We start from the raw sequence: 17,027 nt of genomic DNA, 5'->3' as shown, positions 1-17,027 counted from the left end.
TCAAATTTTTTATAATCAAAGATGCCACAGCCCCTCTAGGCTTCTTAGCTTATGCATCATAAGGCCTTTCAATATATAACACACAGTATATTTGCAGTACAGTAATACAAAATACTGCATCTGTGCATTTACAACGATGGATAGTGGCACTTCCTTTGCATTGTATTACATAGCCCACAGTATATCAAAGTGCTCAGTATGAGCATGTAAAGAAAAATGTACTGCTGTGGGGAAAATACTGAATTTCTAAACTTCTACCCACTTACAATCGCACAAGTAACATAGCTTTGGGGGTTTAGTGATGCAATTGATCCCCACACAAAGAAATACTGGGCCTCATTCTCCACTTACTTATGCCAGTGCAAAGCAGAAATAACTCCCCTGAAGCCAAAGGAGTTGTGCTCTTGTGCCAGTGTGAAACTCATGTACGTGAAAGGATGTAAGTGACAGAAATGAGGCCCAGTATCTTAACATTCTAATTCCACAGCGAACTGACCACAGCTCTGTGTGTTCTATACACATATGAAACTGGTGGTGGTAAATTAGGGGAAGCTAACGGCAGAGTTTTGTCAAGTGAGCTAGATATATCCCCCAGGTATCAGGCTACAGAAGGAAGGGAGGGCAGCGCAGTTGCTCTGGGGGTAGAGAAGAGTCTGTTTGATTCAGGTAGTAGGAAGTGTGTCTCCGGAAGAGTGGCCAGAAGGGAAGAAATGACTGTCAATGAGAGGGAGTGGAGGATAAAGGAAGGGAGAAGGGCAAACATTTGGTCAAAGTAGGTCCTGGTTAGGCTTGCTCCACCTCTGCTTCATAGTTCATCACAGCACACAATCAATACCCGTTAACAGAATCATTCTGTACTTCAACTCTGCTCCCACTAGAGGTCAGGTGTAAGCAAAGGAAATTGCTATGTTATCTTCTTTGACAGAATTACAATTTTCAAGTGTCCCCAAGCAGTCGGCTGCCAACTATGTTTCAGAGAAACAAGAGACAGTTGTCTGGAAATGTGGACAAAGCTTATTTTAAAGGGGCACTGCCGCACAATGTTTTCTAATTCATAATATAAAAATGATATGTTTGTCACAGTTTATGATCTTTTGCATGATTATTGACTGAACAGATGTTTAATATATATGATCAAATCAGAAAATCCAGGCAAGCTGAGACTCAGGACTTTTCACCTCTTAAAGTGTCATTTGCAGAATGGCTAACATGTTCCACCCCAGAAATGGCTGCATTTCAGTGGGGAGGGGAGTGAAAGATTCTTGTATATAAATGCCTGCAAAGCTCTTTGAGACCTTTCATGAATAAAAGTGCCATATGTACTGAATCAGGGTCTCCAGTGAATAGGCATGGGCTACCAAGAGAGAACTTCCTGGTGCCTACTGTATAAAGAGGTATGTCTGGCTGGCCCAGGCCACTTCTCAGGGGGCTCTGCTGCTGGGGTTCCTTCATAAATAGTAGCATCCATTTACAAACTGAGTTCACTCCTTCAGCTCTGCTGTAATGATGGGTTTGTAGGAGTAGGGTTATCAGATTCCATAAATAGGGTATGGCCTGTGTAGAGACCCTGAGTCTTTGAGGCAGGCCTGGATGAGGTTACTGGGGATTCTTTCTCATGTAAACCAGGAGATAGGCAGTTTCACCCCTAGAAGAAAAGAGCAAAACAAATGTGTACATGAGGAGGGTTGTAGTTAGACACACACACTCTGGGTTAGCTTCTTTTCAGATGGCATACCACAGGTCAGGTGACCTCATCCTTCCTTTTGCCCCCAAGATAGCACTGTAACTGTGACTAAGTAGAGGTGCTATATTGGCAGGATGGAGTCTCTCCACCTTTTGCTTTCTTATGCTTTATCAGTGCAGATGGGGGAGAGAGAGGAACCCTGACTGTAAGGTCCCTTGAGTGTTTAGCATCTCACTGTCTTTACAGTCTGGGTGGCAGTGGGGGTGAACAGTGAAAGATGGCTGTTGCTCATACACTTATGAATGTTCAGTAATACTACAGCCAGGTATCAGTGTATTAACATGGCCATAACGTGAGAATTTGTCTCCCTACAAGTTTATTACAGACAAACACAATTCAGATTGTATTCCTTACAGCCACTAACCCCCTTCCTTATCCCAGAGCAGCATCAGATACAATGAAGATGCACCCCCTTACCAGTTGAAATGTGAATTTCCATAGGTACATTTGACATCATCCCACGATACCTGTAGTGAGCCAAACATACAGAGAGGGCTGGTAAGAACTCTTGAGTGATGGTTAGACATGTTATAGACGCACTGATTTTAAGGCCAGAAGGGACCATCGTGATCATCTAGTTTGACCTCCTGCACATTGCAGGCCACAGAACCTCACCCACCGAATCCTGTAATAGGCCCCTAACCTCTGGCTGAGTCACTGATGTCCTCAAATCATGATTTAAAGACTTCAAGGTACAGAGAATCCACCATTTACTCTAATTCAAACCAGCTAGTGACTTGTGCCCTGTGCTGCAGAGGAAGGTGAAAAAACCCCAGGGTCTCTGCCGATCTGACCTAGGTGAAAATTCCTTCCCGACCCCAAATATGGCGATCAGTTAGACACTGAGCATGTGGGCAAGACCCACTAGCCAGATACCTGAGAAAGAATTTTCTGCAATAACGCAGAGCCCTCCCCATCTAGTGCCCCATCTCCAGCCACTGATGATATCTGCTACTAGCAGTCACAGATGGGCCACATATCATTGTAGGCAGTCTCATCGTAGCATCCCCTTCATAAACTGATCAAGTTCAGTCTTGAAACCAGTTAGGTTTTTGCCCCCACTGCTTCCCTTAGAAGGCTATTCCAGAACTTCACTCCTCTGATGGTTAGAAACCTTCATCTAATTTCAAGCCTAAACTTGTTGATGGCCAGTTTATATCCATTTGTTCTTGTGTTCACACTGGTGCTTTAAATAACACCTCTCCCTCCCTGGTGTTTGTCCCTCTGATGTATTTATAGAGAGCAATCACATCTCCCCTCAGCCTTTGTTTGGTTAGGCTACAAGCAAAGCTCCTTAAGTCTCTCTTGTAAGGTAGGTCCTCCACTCCTCTGATCACCCTAGCAGCCCTTCTCTGCATCTGTTCCAGTCTGAATTCCTCTTTCTTAAATGTGGGAGACCAGAACTGCACACAGTATTCCAGATGAAGTCTCACCAGTGCCTTGTGTAATGATAATAACACTTCCCTATCTCTACTGGAAATACCTTGCCTGATGCATCCTAAGACTGCATTAGCCTTTTTCACAGCCACATCACATTGGTGGCTCATAGTCATCCTGCAATTGACCAGTACACCAAGCTTTTCTCCTCCTCTGTCACTTCCAACTGATATGTCCCCGATTTATAGCAAAATTTCTTGTTGTTAGTCCTTAAGTGTATGACCTTTGCACTTTGCCCTATTAAGTTTCATCCCATTTCTATTACTCCAGTTTTCAAGGCCATCCAAATCTTCTTGAATGATACTCCAGTCCTTCTCTGTGTTGGCAATGCCCCACAACTTTGTGTCAGCTGCAAATTTTATTATTTATAATGATAACTGCACAGCCTTTCCCCAGAAAGGTTCTACTCATCCACGTCCAATAATTGCAGGTCCACTGGTATGAGGGTTGTAACCCCTAATCCTCTGTAAAAGACAGCTCTAGTCTCTCTATCTACCCCTTTCCTAAAGGGTGTATGGAATAACTATATGATTGCTGGACAGCTGTGTCTGTGAAATGCATCTTAAAACCTAAGGACTATACTGTCTGCAGAAACTGGCAGCCATTGTGTGCTCAGTTCAATGCAGGTTGTTAAAGAGGAAAGACATGCAGTGTGCTCTCTCAGGGAGGCCATTTTAGTTATTTCTTCTTTTTGTTCTCCAAATCCAAAATAAAAGTTATCAGACTGAAAGTATCTGTTTGCTCTTTGTGCAAGGAAAGCATGACATTTCTGATGGCTGGTCCATCTTCTTGGTGGGCATTAAATCATCCACAGCCATTTGTAGCATAAGGGAATGGGATGGAGAAATGAGCTCAGCGTCAATCTAGCCACATACACCAATTTGAGCAAGAGATGCTTTTTTGTGGGCATGGCTAGAGATCAAAAGAATGCACAGCAGAGAAGACAGAAAGTTGTGCATCTACTTTTCTCACCTGACAGACACTGGAATCATTGAAGCAGTACCATTTGCAGTCTGTGAGACTCCGAATGTAGGCACAGTAGTGACCAAAGCTGGCTAATCCAGAGTGGGCAACAACAGCAAAGAGATCGTACTGCCAATCTGCCTAAAAAGAGCCACAAAGAGCCACTGTTAATACAGCAGAGACCAAAACCTGGCTGATAAGCAGAGACAAACATCCATAACAGAAGTCCATTTCCTTCAGGAGAAAGTTAAACATCCCCCCCAGTGAACAGAGGCAACAGGATAATGATGGCCCTGTCTGGAAGATGAACATCATTTTCTTCAGTTTTGTGTAACTATTCAGTTCTCCCAAACAGGCACCTGGATACCAAGATGATAAATGCATCATAAATATCACAGATTAGATTAGATTAGATTAGATTAGATTAAATTGCCCTGAGGGTCTTGGATTCTTTTTTCCTACTGTTTTGTAGCCAAATCCTGGTTCCTTCTCACCACCCAAAGAAATGGTTGTGAGCAGGGAAGTTCATAGAGACGAGATAGTGGGAGAGAAAGGAAAAGTTCCTTTCCATATCAGGCCCTGGAACAGCAACAAAACCAGTCTGAAGACAAAACTGCAACCTCAAGGCCTTGCTGCTGCCATACTCTCCCTCATTACTTGAGGGGTGCAGATTTGACGCGCAGCTCCACATAGGAGCATATCCACCAGCTATATCCCTGCCCTGCTGAGATTAAAGCCTCCTGCAGTGGCATAGATGGATCCCTGCTAAGCACAGCTGCCATGGCAGAGTGTAGATTACTGTGAGTGGACTCCCCAACCCCTGCTCTGCTGCTCATTGAGGCTTCTATGCCCATGAAGGTGGAGAGGTGCAGGCCAAGGCAGGATTTGTCTCATAGACCCTGTTGTGATTAAATAAGACAAAAGGGGAGTGTGCTTTGATCTTTTCAGTAGCAAACTGGAAACAAGGCAGTACTGGGACAGCCATGCTACCTGGTCTCAGAAGAAGGAAAGTCTATGTTTTTGATTCAGGTCCTCTCAGTAGATGGCTCTAGTAGCAACAGTCTTGATTTGCTGGTTTAGCAAAGCCTAAGCACAAAAGTTGCATAGTGCCTGAAAGAGTTAAAATCACAGGCTGTAGACACCGTTAGGCACAGTTAAAGCCCAGAGTGTGACACTGTTAGGAAGATGCAGAATATTAAGGCAAATGTCTGTGTGAGCTGAGTGTCTCCTCTGGTGAGAGCTGAGTGAATAGGAGAGAAGGGAATCTGCTCTCAGCAGGTGCAATGGATGAGTGTCTCACCTTCTCTTTGGCATCTGAGTGACATTGCTCTTGTGTCAGAATGTGGTTGAAATCAAGGCTTTGTGGGAAAGGCAGAGAGTAGCTGATCTTCTGAGTCCCGGTAGAGTTCCTGAAGTAGAAGCGCTTTAGGTGAAGGGTCAGGGTTTGTGGCAGACACGTTAGCCTCATGCCCTGCAACACAATAAACATTTGAACTGAAGACTAAAGAATCAAGAATGGATGGAGATGCTGAGATCAGTGTGAGTGCACTTAGGGTGGAGAGTGATCAGTAGTACAATGAATTCATTCTCCAACCTGTGAGGTTAGAAGACCACGGTTCAGCTTCAGGCATATGCAGAAGGCATTTGTTCACATTTTATTCCTGGGACTGGGGAGCTAAAGGTCAGAAAAAGATCATAGTTCTTTGGGGGACCCTGGAATGCAGGTGCTAAACATTTACACACACACACACAGCAGATTACATATCTGTGTAATGGAGTCATGATCACCAAGTTTCCCGACTTTAGTGTGATTCAGAGGCTCAGCCGTAAGGTGTCCATTTTGTGCATTACTTCACTCTCTGCATACTATCCATACCCTGAAGCATGTACTAGTCCTGTATCTGCTCCCTCTGTCTATTACACAAGGACACAGGAGGAGATGGAGTAGAGCATTTGTTAGAGGGATCACAGCAGTCACAGGCAGGCATGGAAGCTGCAGGGTGCAGCATAGTGGCATGCTGCCAAGAATATTGGGGCTTTCCTACAAAATGCAAGATGGGTGAAAGATATGCTCATACAGTATTTCCTTATTGTAGGCAATCGCCTACAAAGAAGACTTTGTCTGAGCAATGCTATCCTACCTTGGGTGGGTTGTACTCACCCTGACAGATACCTGAGGGATTTTTCTCTTACATTTTGGCAACAGTAATATATCTTGTCTTGCCAATTAAGCCTCACTGCACTGAGATACATGACCATCGACCTCCACCCTGAGGGCAATTCCAAGTGTAGGCAGGATTAGGGGAAACACTTACCTGCAGACATGGTGTTTTCCTTTCACATTGTTCACAGACACACATGTTGTTGTCAGTCAGCTGTTCAGGCTGGAAAAAGCAACGCAAGGAATCCTCCTAGAAACACAGGGAAGGGTTCTATCAGTCAAATAGAACTCTTCTTAGAAGTTAGATGATTTCTATTTCTGCTTCATTTCAAAGGCTGCAGTTTCAAGACAAACCTGCAGAAGGTATTGTATTTCAAAGTGTCTAGCAAAGGAAAATAAATGGGTTTTTGTTGCTTCTCTATGAATAAAAAAGACCCAAAGGAGTTGTTGGTTGGTTTTAAAGACTTTTTCCCCCCTCTGCTTCTTTTTCAAATTAGAAGTTTAATTTTTGCCTCTTCTGTTTCCCTCTATTTGTCATATTGTTGTATTGTAGTTTAGGCTCTCTCCTAGGTTACAAGCTAACACAATTTTAAAGGGTTAAATTGTGTGTACATTAGGTGTAAGGTGGTTTTTCAAATCATGTTAGCCACATCAAGTTACCTAACTTCTTTTTTTAAAAACACAATGTTTCCTAATCGACACAGGGCCAGACAGAGCTTCAGTTATCCTTTCTGCTTAGTTCAAGCCTTAACGACATGGTTTCCTTTCCTTTCCCAGCACAGGAAGCAAAGGAGTGACTTAAGCAAAATATTGCTTGTTCTTACAGATACCAACACATCATTTAAGGAATGTTCTGTTAGAAAAGCTGTGGCTCAAGCATGATGGAAAGTGCAACCCTACACCAAGAGCATGAAACTACATTTGTGGACATTTTGGCCTACATTTTCAAAAGTGCCTTCCTTTTTGTGGGCCCAGCTTGAGATGCCTCAAAGGGGACTGATTTTCGGAAAGGGCTGAGTACCCATCCTCTGAAAATCAGGTGCCTTTAAGGTGTCTCAAGTTGGGTTCCCAAAGACTGAGACACACAAAATCACTAGTCACTTTTGAAAAACTTGGCCTTCTAAATCTCCCTCTTAGCCCCAGGGCTTGATCATGTTCCCAGTTGATGTCAGTGGCAAAATGCTCATAATCCCCGCCTTACCTACTAACCAGTGTTGGAGTCTTTAAAAAAGAAGAAGAAGAAGAAGAAGTAGTACTGGCATGTCTTTCTGGCATGCTGGAATGGCATTCTGAAGCATTCAGGCACAACTCAAGTCAAGCCCTACTACTACCTTTCCTAACTCACATGTGGCTATGTACACAAATACATTGGTGATCTCCCAGAAAATACCATCCTAGCCACTATGGATGTAGAAGTTCTCTACACCAACATTCCACACAAAGATGGACTTCAAGCCACCAAGAATATTTTCCCTGATGATGATATGTCACACCTGACAGCTGAACTTTGTGACTTTATCCTGACCCACAACTACTTCAGATTTGGAGCCAATCTATACCTCCAATTCAGTGGCACAGCTATGGGCACCCGCATGGCCCCACAATATGCCAACATTTTTATGGCTGACCTCAAAACTCGTCCCCAAATACCTCTTTTTTACCTAGGCTACATTGATGACATTTTCATCATCTGGACCCACGGGAAAGAGTCCCTTGAAGAATTTCACCGGGATTTCAATAATTTCCATCCCACTATCAACCTCAGCTTGGACCAGTCCACACAAGAAATCCACTTCATGGACACCACAATAAAAATAAAGGATGGTCACATTAATATCGCCCTATACTGAAAACCAACTGACCACAATACGTATCTTCATGCCTCCAACTTTCACCCTGGACACATTACACGATCCATTGTCTACAGCCAAGCCTTAAGATACAACCGGATTTGTTCCGATCCCTCAGACAGAGACAAACACCTACAGGATCTCTGTGAAACATTCTTAAAACTACAATAGCCACCTGGAGAAGTGAAGAAACAAATTGACAGAGCTAGACGGGTACCCAGAAGTCACCTATTACAGGACAGACCCAACAAAGAAAACAACAGAACACCACTGGCCATCACCTACAGTCCCCAGTTAAAATCTCTCCAACACATCATTAAAGATCTACAACCTATCCTAGCAGATGATCCATCTCTCGCTCAGGCAGTGGGCGACAGACCCATCCTGGCTTACAGACAGCCCCCCGAACCTGAAGCAAATACTTACCAGCAACTATACACCCTACAAGAAGTCCAATCCAGGAACCTATCCCTGCAACAAACCCCGTTGCCAGCTCTGCCCACACATCGACTCTAGTGACAGCATCACTGGTCCTAATCACATCAATCACACCATAAGGGGCTCATTCACCTGCACATCTACTAATGTTATATATACCATCATGTGCCAGCAATGCCCCTCTGCCATGTACATTGGCCAAACTGGACTATCACTTCACAAAAGGATAAATGGACACAAATCAGACATAAAAAATAACAACATCCATAAACCAGTCGGAGAACACTTCAATCTCCCAGGACACTCTGTCTCTGACCTGAAAGTTGCTATACTTCTACAAAAAAATTTCAAAAACAGACTTGAAAGAGAAACTGCTGAGTTAGAAATTATCTGCAAACTTGACACATTCAAACTGGGTTTAAACAGGGATTTGGAATGGCTATCTCATTACAAGAAGTAATTTGCTCTGATCACCCATTCTCACCTCCTACTCAATGGTTGTCATTAGGCCTCAAGTACCCGGCTTTCATCCACCTACCCTGTTGTTGTCTATGCCTTTGGATATGTATAGGTTGCCTCCTATATATGTTGCCAATATTTGCTGTATTATTTCTACCAACTGCATCTGAGTAAGTGGGCTGAAGCCCACGAAAACTTATGCCTGCTGAAATTAAATTTGTTAGTCTTTAAAGTGCTACAGAACTCTAGTTGTTTTTGCTGTATACAGACTAACACGGCTACCTCTCTGGAACTCTTACACAAATATGCATACTCTGATTCTGCTGGATCAGAACTCCTACTATAATTTCTGTTTTAAGAAATGAATCTTTGGATTGATCTCAACTGGTGTCCCCTTTTTCTTTGGTTCCTATGACAACTGGACCAGTTGAAGAGATAATGAGAACAGCTAATTCAGGAAAAAGGTGTTGAAGTGTAAATGCAATATACAACCTCTTTAAGACCCCTTATATTCACACTGTTAAGGCAGTGTAAAGGGGCTTTAATATAAATGAGAATCAGGCCCTTTGAATCCAAATATTATCTGAACAATATAGCATCTATCTATCTAAACATTTATATGACTCCCCCATCACTGTAGTATCTGAGCATCACTAAACAGAGTACTGTAGAATTAATAGTGCAAGGACTCAGTGGGCAAATGTAGTATTTCTGTGTTCAGCAATAACTCATGTTATATAGCTACCTTAGATACTTCTAAGGCATGTATGACTGTGATATCTAAGCTCTGATAAGCACACATAACCTTTAGAGGAGGTGTCTTACAGCGAGAGGGAATACTAGCCAAGACACCAGAATTATCCCCTGCACTTTTAAGAAAGAAGGCTCAAGAGCTTAATCTTCCACCTGGAAATCCACCTGGGACAAACAGAGTTTAACATCAGCTTGAAAGGCCAGCATCCCTTGCATGGACACTGGCTACGGCCCCTAGGAGGAGAGGCATGTGAAGTGGACGCCTGTGCCTGAGTGAACTCTTCCTCCCCATTAAGTGCGTAGTGTTGGAGTGCTGAACCTACCAGTGTCTTCAGTCGCTGAGAACTGGCATTAAACATTGGGAGTGGGAGGGTTAACATCTTGCTATTCCTCCTTGTTTCAAAGGAGCACTTCTGACAAACCAAATACTCCTGCACCTGGATAGTGTACAATGTGCTAAGCCTGTCAGCCTGAAGGGTAGAAAAGAACAAGAAGATGGATATGAGTACCACAGCTGATGCTTTTCCCTCTGTAGGTGTGACAGTGGCTGATTTGGACACTTAATGCAGTGTCACTTCTTTAGGACTTGAAACCAGATCTGTCATCTACCAAAACAGAGGTTACCTCACAGTATCTAAATGACAGCAATATAAATGCCTAGAGAGATTACATAGGCAGGCTACGGTAGCAATAGGGGCATAACTGCGACACTTACATGTATGTGAATGTAAGATTTATAGTTTGTATTGAACCTGCTATGTGAGCTGATCTAATATCAAAATCTAATAAACTCTGTGTGAACAAACTGTGCTACTGGTGTGGAGGAAAGTCAGCATTACTCTTTAGGGTTAGCCTAGGAACCTCCAATCGGAGGAACCACCATCCAGGTAACACGTAAATAATGACTGATTACAGGCAGCTCACAGACATTAATGCAATGGGGAGAGGTTGTTTAAATATAATACTGAACAATATTTATGTATGTTTAAGGTAGGAAAAAACATGAGTTCACCAAACCCAGTTTTGCAAAGGACGTGTTTTTTCTCATTAACAAGCCGTCTCCTCACAAAAGGCATTACCACCTTGATGTGGTCTGAAAGATGTATGGATACATTTTAATTGACACTTGGATTGCCAAAGCCCATGCCTTGTGGCTGGGAGGTGAGAGGCAGGATTGCTTGGTAGCAGGACCCCAGATGCCGTGGAGGTGACTCATGGAACCTCGGAGAGAACAAAGGTCAGTGAACGGGGAAAGGTGTGGAATTTCCTCACTGAGTGCAGGGGGCATAGTCCTTTTTTCAGTCAGAGCACCTACCAGCTGCCAGTCTGTGAGCTGACTCTTAATTAGGTTCCAGAGGAGCAGGAACAGTTGAGCAGCATCGTGCTGGACAAACACTGGACAAATAAAGACATCACAAGCAAAGTTAGCATTGTGAACAGCACATTTCATTCCCTGGAGCTCCTCTCAGAAACCTGAGGTTTCCATCCACTTTCTCATCTGTTCCCCTCCCCGGTCTCAACCCCACCGTGTCATGTCAAACACCCTCCTGATATATGAGGAGAGTGGAGTTTCTTCTGGAGTCCAGTCAACGTCACTTTGGAACTATCTGTGTGTCTCACTACAGAACAATGTGAGGCACCTCCTTCCAACCCAGGGGCTGAACAAATTGCTGCGGCGGCACTCCCTGCCAGATCAGGAAGCCAAGGATTTCTCACTGGGCCCAAATGGCCCATGTACAAACCTAGATGCACAAAAGATAGTTTTCTGCAGAGCTTGTTTAAAAGAGCCCCACTGCGAATTTGCCTGGGGGGACCGGCCTTAAGGAAAACTCTTGTGCTCCTCTGTGAAGTAGACCCAGTGTAGCTCCAGTGCTCAAGCTGGAGAAAGTGGCAGGGAAGGGCCAAAATTGAGGAATCAGGCAGAGAAGGCACACACACGTGGTGCAGCACAGGTCCATGTTCCATGGGGGTTACCTGTGCACTGGGGGCAGCTGAAATAACTGCTGTGGAATGGCCCCATAGCCTGGGGCACAGAGTTCTTTTGCCTTCAAATGCCCTGCAAGTCTGCCCAATGCCCAGTGCAGATACTTGGGCTGTTGTTCTTCCATAAGGATCTGCTCCTTAATTTGCAAACCGCTAAGAAGATTGCAGCCATCCATGCCTCTAATGTGAAGGTACAGCCCATAGAGTTTCCAGGTCCCAGGGTGGAGTAGCCCACTTCCAATCCAGACAGAGCACTGTATGCTCTTTTGCCTATGGGCCACTCCTCCATATTAAAGATAAGAGAGAATGTAGGCCACCTTGTAGAACTCTGTGAGCTTTATTTGACCATCTTTCTTTAACTGGAACAGAGAAGGCTGAATGTAGGCAACTCAATATCAGAGGGACAGATTTAGCTCTGATGTAAGTAGGCACACTCAGTTGCTTACCCTCCTGCCTATACCATGTCTGAATTTGCTGGGATATTGCTACTGTAGCTCTCTTAACAGTGTCTTGCTCTGCATTTTACGTGATACAGATTAGTCCAATATACATGTGCAAAATTTTGCACACAGACACACCCATCGCTAATCACTACTGATCGCATGTGTACAATAATAGAGCTGCGTTTGACATGTGCTCAGCTGGAAGGTTGATCTGATCAGTTCTTCTTTCAGCATTTAGGACAGAGCTAAAGAGTTGGATATGTTTTGTATGCTCAGAGATCTGAATAAGTCCAGTTGTCCACTTATCTTCCTGCTCTCCCGTCCAGCTGATACTTATTTTCTAGTAAGAGAGAGAGAAAAAGTACAGCTTCCCCCCTATGATCATGCCAATATAACAAGATATGTCAAGTCAAGGGCCTCCTTTCACCTAGAGTAAAACATCCTGCTCCTATAGAATATGTGCAGCCACCACATCCCCTGGCCAAAAGCTCTCCAGGGTTGTCAGTCTCCCCTGCAGCCCTTTCCCAGTAGGGAGGCTGCTGCAGCCAGCATGGCCCTGTGCCACCACTTCTCCCATTCCTAGAACACATGAGGAGATGAGGCAGAGGGCACACTGAGCTTATTAGTGGTTGGTGACTTCCTCTGTTCAGCAGACGGAGGCTGGCTGCCTGGTGCTTACATTTCAGATTGTGCATAGTGAGACAGCGGGCAAGTTCCTGGGGATGCACGGCACTTTGTTTGCTACGCTGCATCTGCTCCAACAGCAAGAGCATTTGGTACGGGACATTCTTCTTTTGTTCTGCATGTCCTATTGGCACTCTGATCCTGTGAATAGAAAATGCATCAGGAGCAATGAGCAATCATCACGGGGAAGAAGTACTAGGCATCATAACCGAAGGGGCACAGGTAAATGGCATGGACAGCAGTTGAATAGGCAACCATTACATATATCCCTACAACAAAAGAGTAAAGAAAGACTTGCCAGCAAGAGCAGCTGCACTACCTCAACCAGTGAGGCAGGTAGCATGTTTTAAAGAGAAAAGCCTTGATTCTAAGTTCCTTGATCCCTGCACCCTGGGAAACAAATAATAGCTGTAGCCCACTGGGCTCCAGACACACATACCCCTTCCTGCCCCTCACCCACTCCCTTCTGCCCCAACACACCCAAAATCCTTCCCATTCTGCATGCTACCAGCAGCGTTGGTCTAAAGCCATTATTTCAACTCTCCCCCAGCTGGAAAGGCACCCTGCCCAGGAAGTTATTTTGCTGGAGCCATGGAAAGGAGCCTTAACATGACTGAAAATCAGCCTCATATCGGAGTGGTAAAAATAGCAAATTTCAACACGTGCAGTTCAACACATGGGTCCTTCCCTCCCCCACCATCTCTTTGCCTTGGGTCTGCCATAGAGGCTCTGGAGCTGCTCTGTGGCTATAGGAGGGAAAGATTCCTTCCCTTCCCCCTGCTGCTCCTCTTCCCCTTCCTTGTACCACATCTGAAAAATGGACAATGTCAGCAATGTCTCTGAACCAGTTCTAGTCTCTCTCCACATCTCTGCAGCATTGCAACCCTGTCTCTTCCCCCCTGGGCATGTGTGATGGGAGATACTAACCCCACACAAAGGTTACCGAACTGCCCGTCCCAGCCACACCTGCAAAGCCTGCACAAGCTGGAGGCGGGGCTTTAAAAGGCGGAGCGGAGGCACCTCCCAAGCAGGCAGAAGGGAGCAAAATGGCTGCTCTGAAAGTGCTGCCCTAGCGCTTACTGCCTGCAAACTGACACCGCAGCCCTGTGCAGACCTGCAGAGGAGAGGCAGGTGACTGATTGTGCAGCTCAGAGACTGGACTGGAGTGATTTACTCCTGCAAGTCAAAGGAGAGTTGGGTAGGAAATGGTCTGGGGGTGGTTGCTTAGCATCCAAGGTGCTGAGTATAGCTGTCCACCGTTGGGCCCTAAACTGGAGCCTGGGTTTCCCTACCTGCTCTGAGAGGATGTTACATGAACAAGAGCCTTCACTGAGGGTGAGAGGCTAGCTGGAGAAGACATTGCCTGTTCAAGGGCCCAGTCCCTAAAATCCCTGTGCTAAGGGAGGACTGAAAACCCCTGGTGTGGGGGTGCTGAAGGACAGAACTGTGTCTTCAATGAGGAGAGAACCTGCCACAGGATGGCACTGGTGGCTGTGCACCTTCTACAGCATGTCAGTGAGTATACCATTCCTCTGGGAAATATGGAGGTAGCAGGCAATAGACAGAGACTATCCACTGAAATGAACTGAACTGGAGTGAGTGGAATAAACTGAAAACAAATTGAAATAGCTGTAACTGTGGTCAGCAGGAAGATACAGGGCCAAAATCTGCCCCGTCTCAACTGCTCTACGCAAACCCCTGAAGTCAATGCAGCACAATAAAGGGGCAAAGCAAATGTGACGCTACAAACTGTCCATCCACCCGAGCAAATATTTATCCCAGGCAGGGGTAATTCTATGCAGTTTAGGCCTATAGCTGTGGAATGTTTACAGTCATGAAGTGAATTGTCTATATTGTTGCACAGGGATTATTCTCGATGGATATAACTAGAATAAAACTATATGCTCTTGTGGAAAAATATAATACTCAGATCAGAATATATTTTATATGAAATACCCCAATCTGGGGTTAAATTATACTACTGTGCAAACAGGGCCTCTTTTTAGACTCTAGCGAAAACCCATGAATCAAAATTGCTGTGTTTTGCAGAGCCCTAATCTTCTGCCTCAGGCACATGCAGGGCCCTCTCTTGTTTGGGAAGTGCCTGTCACCTCCTGATAATCCATTCCTCTGGGTGGAGAGTCCACTCGAAACCAAAGCTGAGACAGTGAAGCAGCAGTGAAGGTATCACTGGCAGTTTGAGCTCAGGGAGTGGGCACTGCTCCTGTGCCTCTCTTACCTTCGCAGTATCACGGTGAAGTGGGTGTTCATAAAGAACACTTGAAGCAGGGAATTCAAGCAGCAGCTCAGTCCGATATTGTACAGCCCAACGGCTCCTGTCGGGACAAGAAAAAGTGAGCCTTAGCGCTCATGTGGAGGCAAGGAGAATAAGGGGTTGTGAGAAGATGGCAAATTTCCCTTTGGGCACTTTTAGCCTGTTTAACATACAGGTCCAGCATCTTCACCAGGATGGAAGAAGGCTCAAATCTACTCATACACCCCTTAAAAATCATAGCATTTGTTTTCCTCTTGCAGCAGGGGAGCATTGGGAGGGTGTCTCTAAAGATGAGCTCAAGCTGCAAAATCTGGATCTAGGTTAGGCTGATTTTGAAACCCATGCCCTCCCACCCCTACCAAATGTGAGGGTTGTCTGGATGAGGGATTTTTTTTTCAGACTTCCATGCTGTTAGGCCCTAATCACAAAATTCAGATCTGGGTTGGGGTCCTCTGAGCAGGTCTGAAGGTCCCCTGCTAGAGGGCAGTAGAGGGGTCCTCTGAGCAGCTGTGTGGGAAGCAGCCAATCAGGGCACAGCAGGCTAGTATAAAAAGATCTGCAGGGCCAACATCATATTGGCTCTTTGCTGGAGCTGAGGAGTGTGGTGGAGTGAGCGGCAGGACAGGCCAGGGAGGGTAGAAGCCAAGGAAAGTGAAAAGGAGCTCTGGGCTGGTTGCTGGGACTCTAAGACAAGGCCCTGAGGTAAGGCTGAAGATTGTGTGGGTCCGCAGGGAATTAGAGCAGCAGTGTGGCTTAGATAAAGGGACATGTAGGATGGCTGCTACCTACAGATACCTGAGCTGGGACCTGGAGAAGTGTGTGGGCCTGCGTACAATCCCTCTTCCCCCCCCCCCCTCCACTCCCCCCTCCAAGCCACTGACAAAGTGGCCTGGACATTGAACGGTGTATATCCCCAGAAGGAGAACAGAACTCTTTAGTGGCCCAGCTGAGGAGCAGGGGCCTGAAGGCCCAGAGGAGTGAAAAATCTCTGGGGAGGAAGCCTTGGGGGATGTGGCCCCACAGCAGGGCTGGGACAGCTTGAAGAGCAGGGATGATTTGAGAGAGTCCAAACAAAGATACTTGGATAGGCCCTCTGTTGGACTTCCCCTGGAAGGAGTTTGATGAGGTTTTTTGTTTGTTTTAATGCATACAGACTGTATGTGACTTGGCCAGAGGGCTGAGTTACTAAAGACTCATCACAATTTGGGAGAGAGTGAAGGCACATGTACTTGGATCAGGGGATGCTTGCGAGAGGTGAGTGTGACCCCCCCCCCCCCCATTAGAGGTCCCCATTTAAATTCCCTGTCACACCAGTTCAAGGAAAGAGGTAGCTCTGAACAGGCACCTTGAATCTGACAATCTCCCATATTTTAACCACTTTGTCCCTTTTCAAGGAAAGGGACAAAGCTTAAAGGAGAGGAAGTAAAGAAAAGTAACTTTCACTCAGAGCTGCATGTGAAACAAACACTTCTGTTTTCACAGGAAGTGGGTGGGTAAATGAGTACCTTGACAGGGACACCTCAGTTCTAAACAGCTCACACCTGGTTTGTCTTCACTGCAGTATTATGTCAAGCTGTTGCCCATAACTGGACACACAAAAATCTCTAGCTTGAGTCGAGTGGTGCTTTAAATGTGCACTAGTAGGCCCATCAGAGGGCATGGGTTAAAACTCAAGTGCTGCTGTTGCTGGAGCTAGTATTGCAGTGGGAACTCAGCTACTCTGTTGCTAATCCAAATACTCTGTGCATGCTGGGTGCTGTTTTGCCCTGTAACCACTCTCACTCGAGCTAATTTTGGGAGGTGGTAACTCAAGTGTAGATAACTTGAGCTAGCACTG

General features: G+C 45.3%; 1 protein-coding gene and 1 long non-coding RNA gene across 2 annotated transcripts in view; one reads left to right on the top strand and one right to left on the bottom strand.

Annotated features, from left to right (window-relative positions):
• Positions 1-83: 83 nt before the first annotated feature.
• The window catches only part of USP18 (ubiquitin specific peptidase 18), a 23,697-nt gene continuing 6,753 nt past the window's right edge, over positions 84-17,027 (bottom strand). Inside the window, exons 3-11 of the mRNA XM_067536130.1 lie at positions 15,155-15,251; positions 12,911-13,056; positions 11,121-11,200; positions 10,129-10,275; positions 6,460-6,555; positions 5,445-5,615; positions 4,154-4,285; positions 2,162-2,211; positions 84-1,645 (exon numbers count right to left, since the gene is read on the bottom strand). Coding sequence (XP_067392231.1) covers positions 1,597-1,645; positions 2,162-2,211; positions 4,154-4,285; positions 5,445-5,615; positions 6,460-6,555; positions 10,129-10,275; positions 11,121-11,200; positions 12,911-13,056; positions 15,155-15,251 — 968 coding nt within the window. The 3' untranslated portion in view covers positions 84-1,596. The remainder of the gene's footprint in view (positions 1,646-2,161; positions 2,212-4,153; positions 4,286-5,444; positions 5,616-6,459; positions 6,556-10,128; positions 10,276-11,120; positions 11,201-12,910; positions 13,057-15,154; positions 15,252-17,027) is intronic.
• LOC137145415 (uncharacterized) overlaps positions 15,783-17,027 on the top strand; it is a 14,531-nt gene continuing 13,286 nt past the window's right edge. Inside the window, exons 1-2 of the long non-coding RNA XR_010917651.1 lie at positions 15,783-15,892; positions 16,344-16,444. This is a non-coding gene — a long non-coding RNA (uncharacterized lncRNA). The remainder of the gene's footprint in view (positions 15,893-16,343; positions 16,445-17,027) is intronic.

This window comes from Emydura macquarii, unplaced genomic scaffold, assembly GCF_026122565.2.
Source record: "Emydura macquarii macquarii isolate MOO-44397 ecotype Brisbane River unplaced genomic scaffold, CSIRO-AGI_Emac_v2 contig_3530, whole genome shotgun sequence".
NCBI lineage: Eukaryota > Metazoa > Chordata > Testudines > Chelidae > Emydura > Emydura macquarii.
This window is presented reverse-complemented; position numbering and strand designations above follow the sequence as displayed.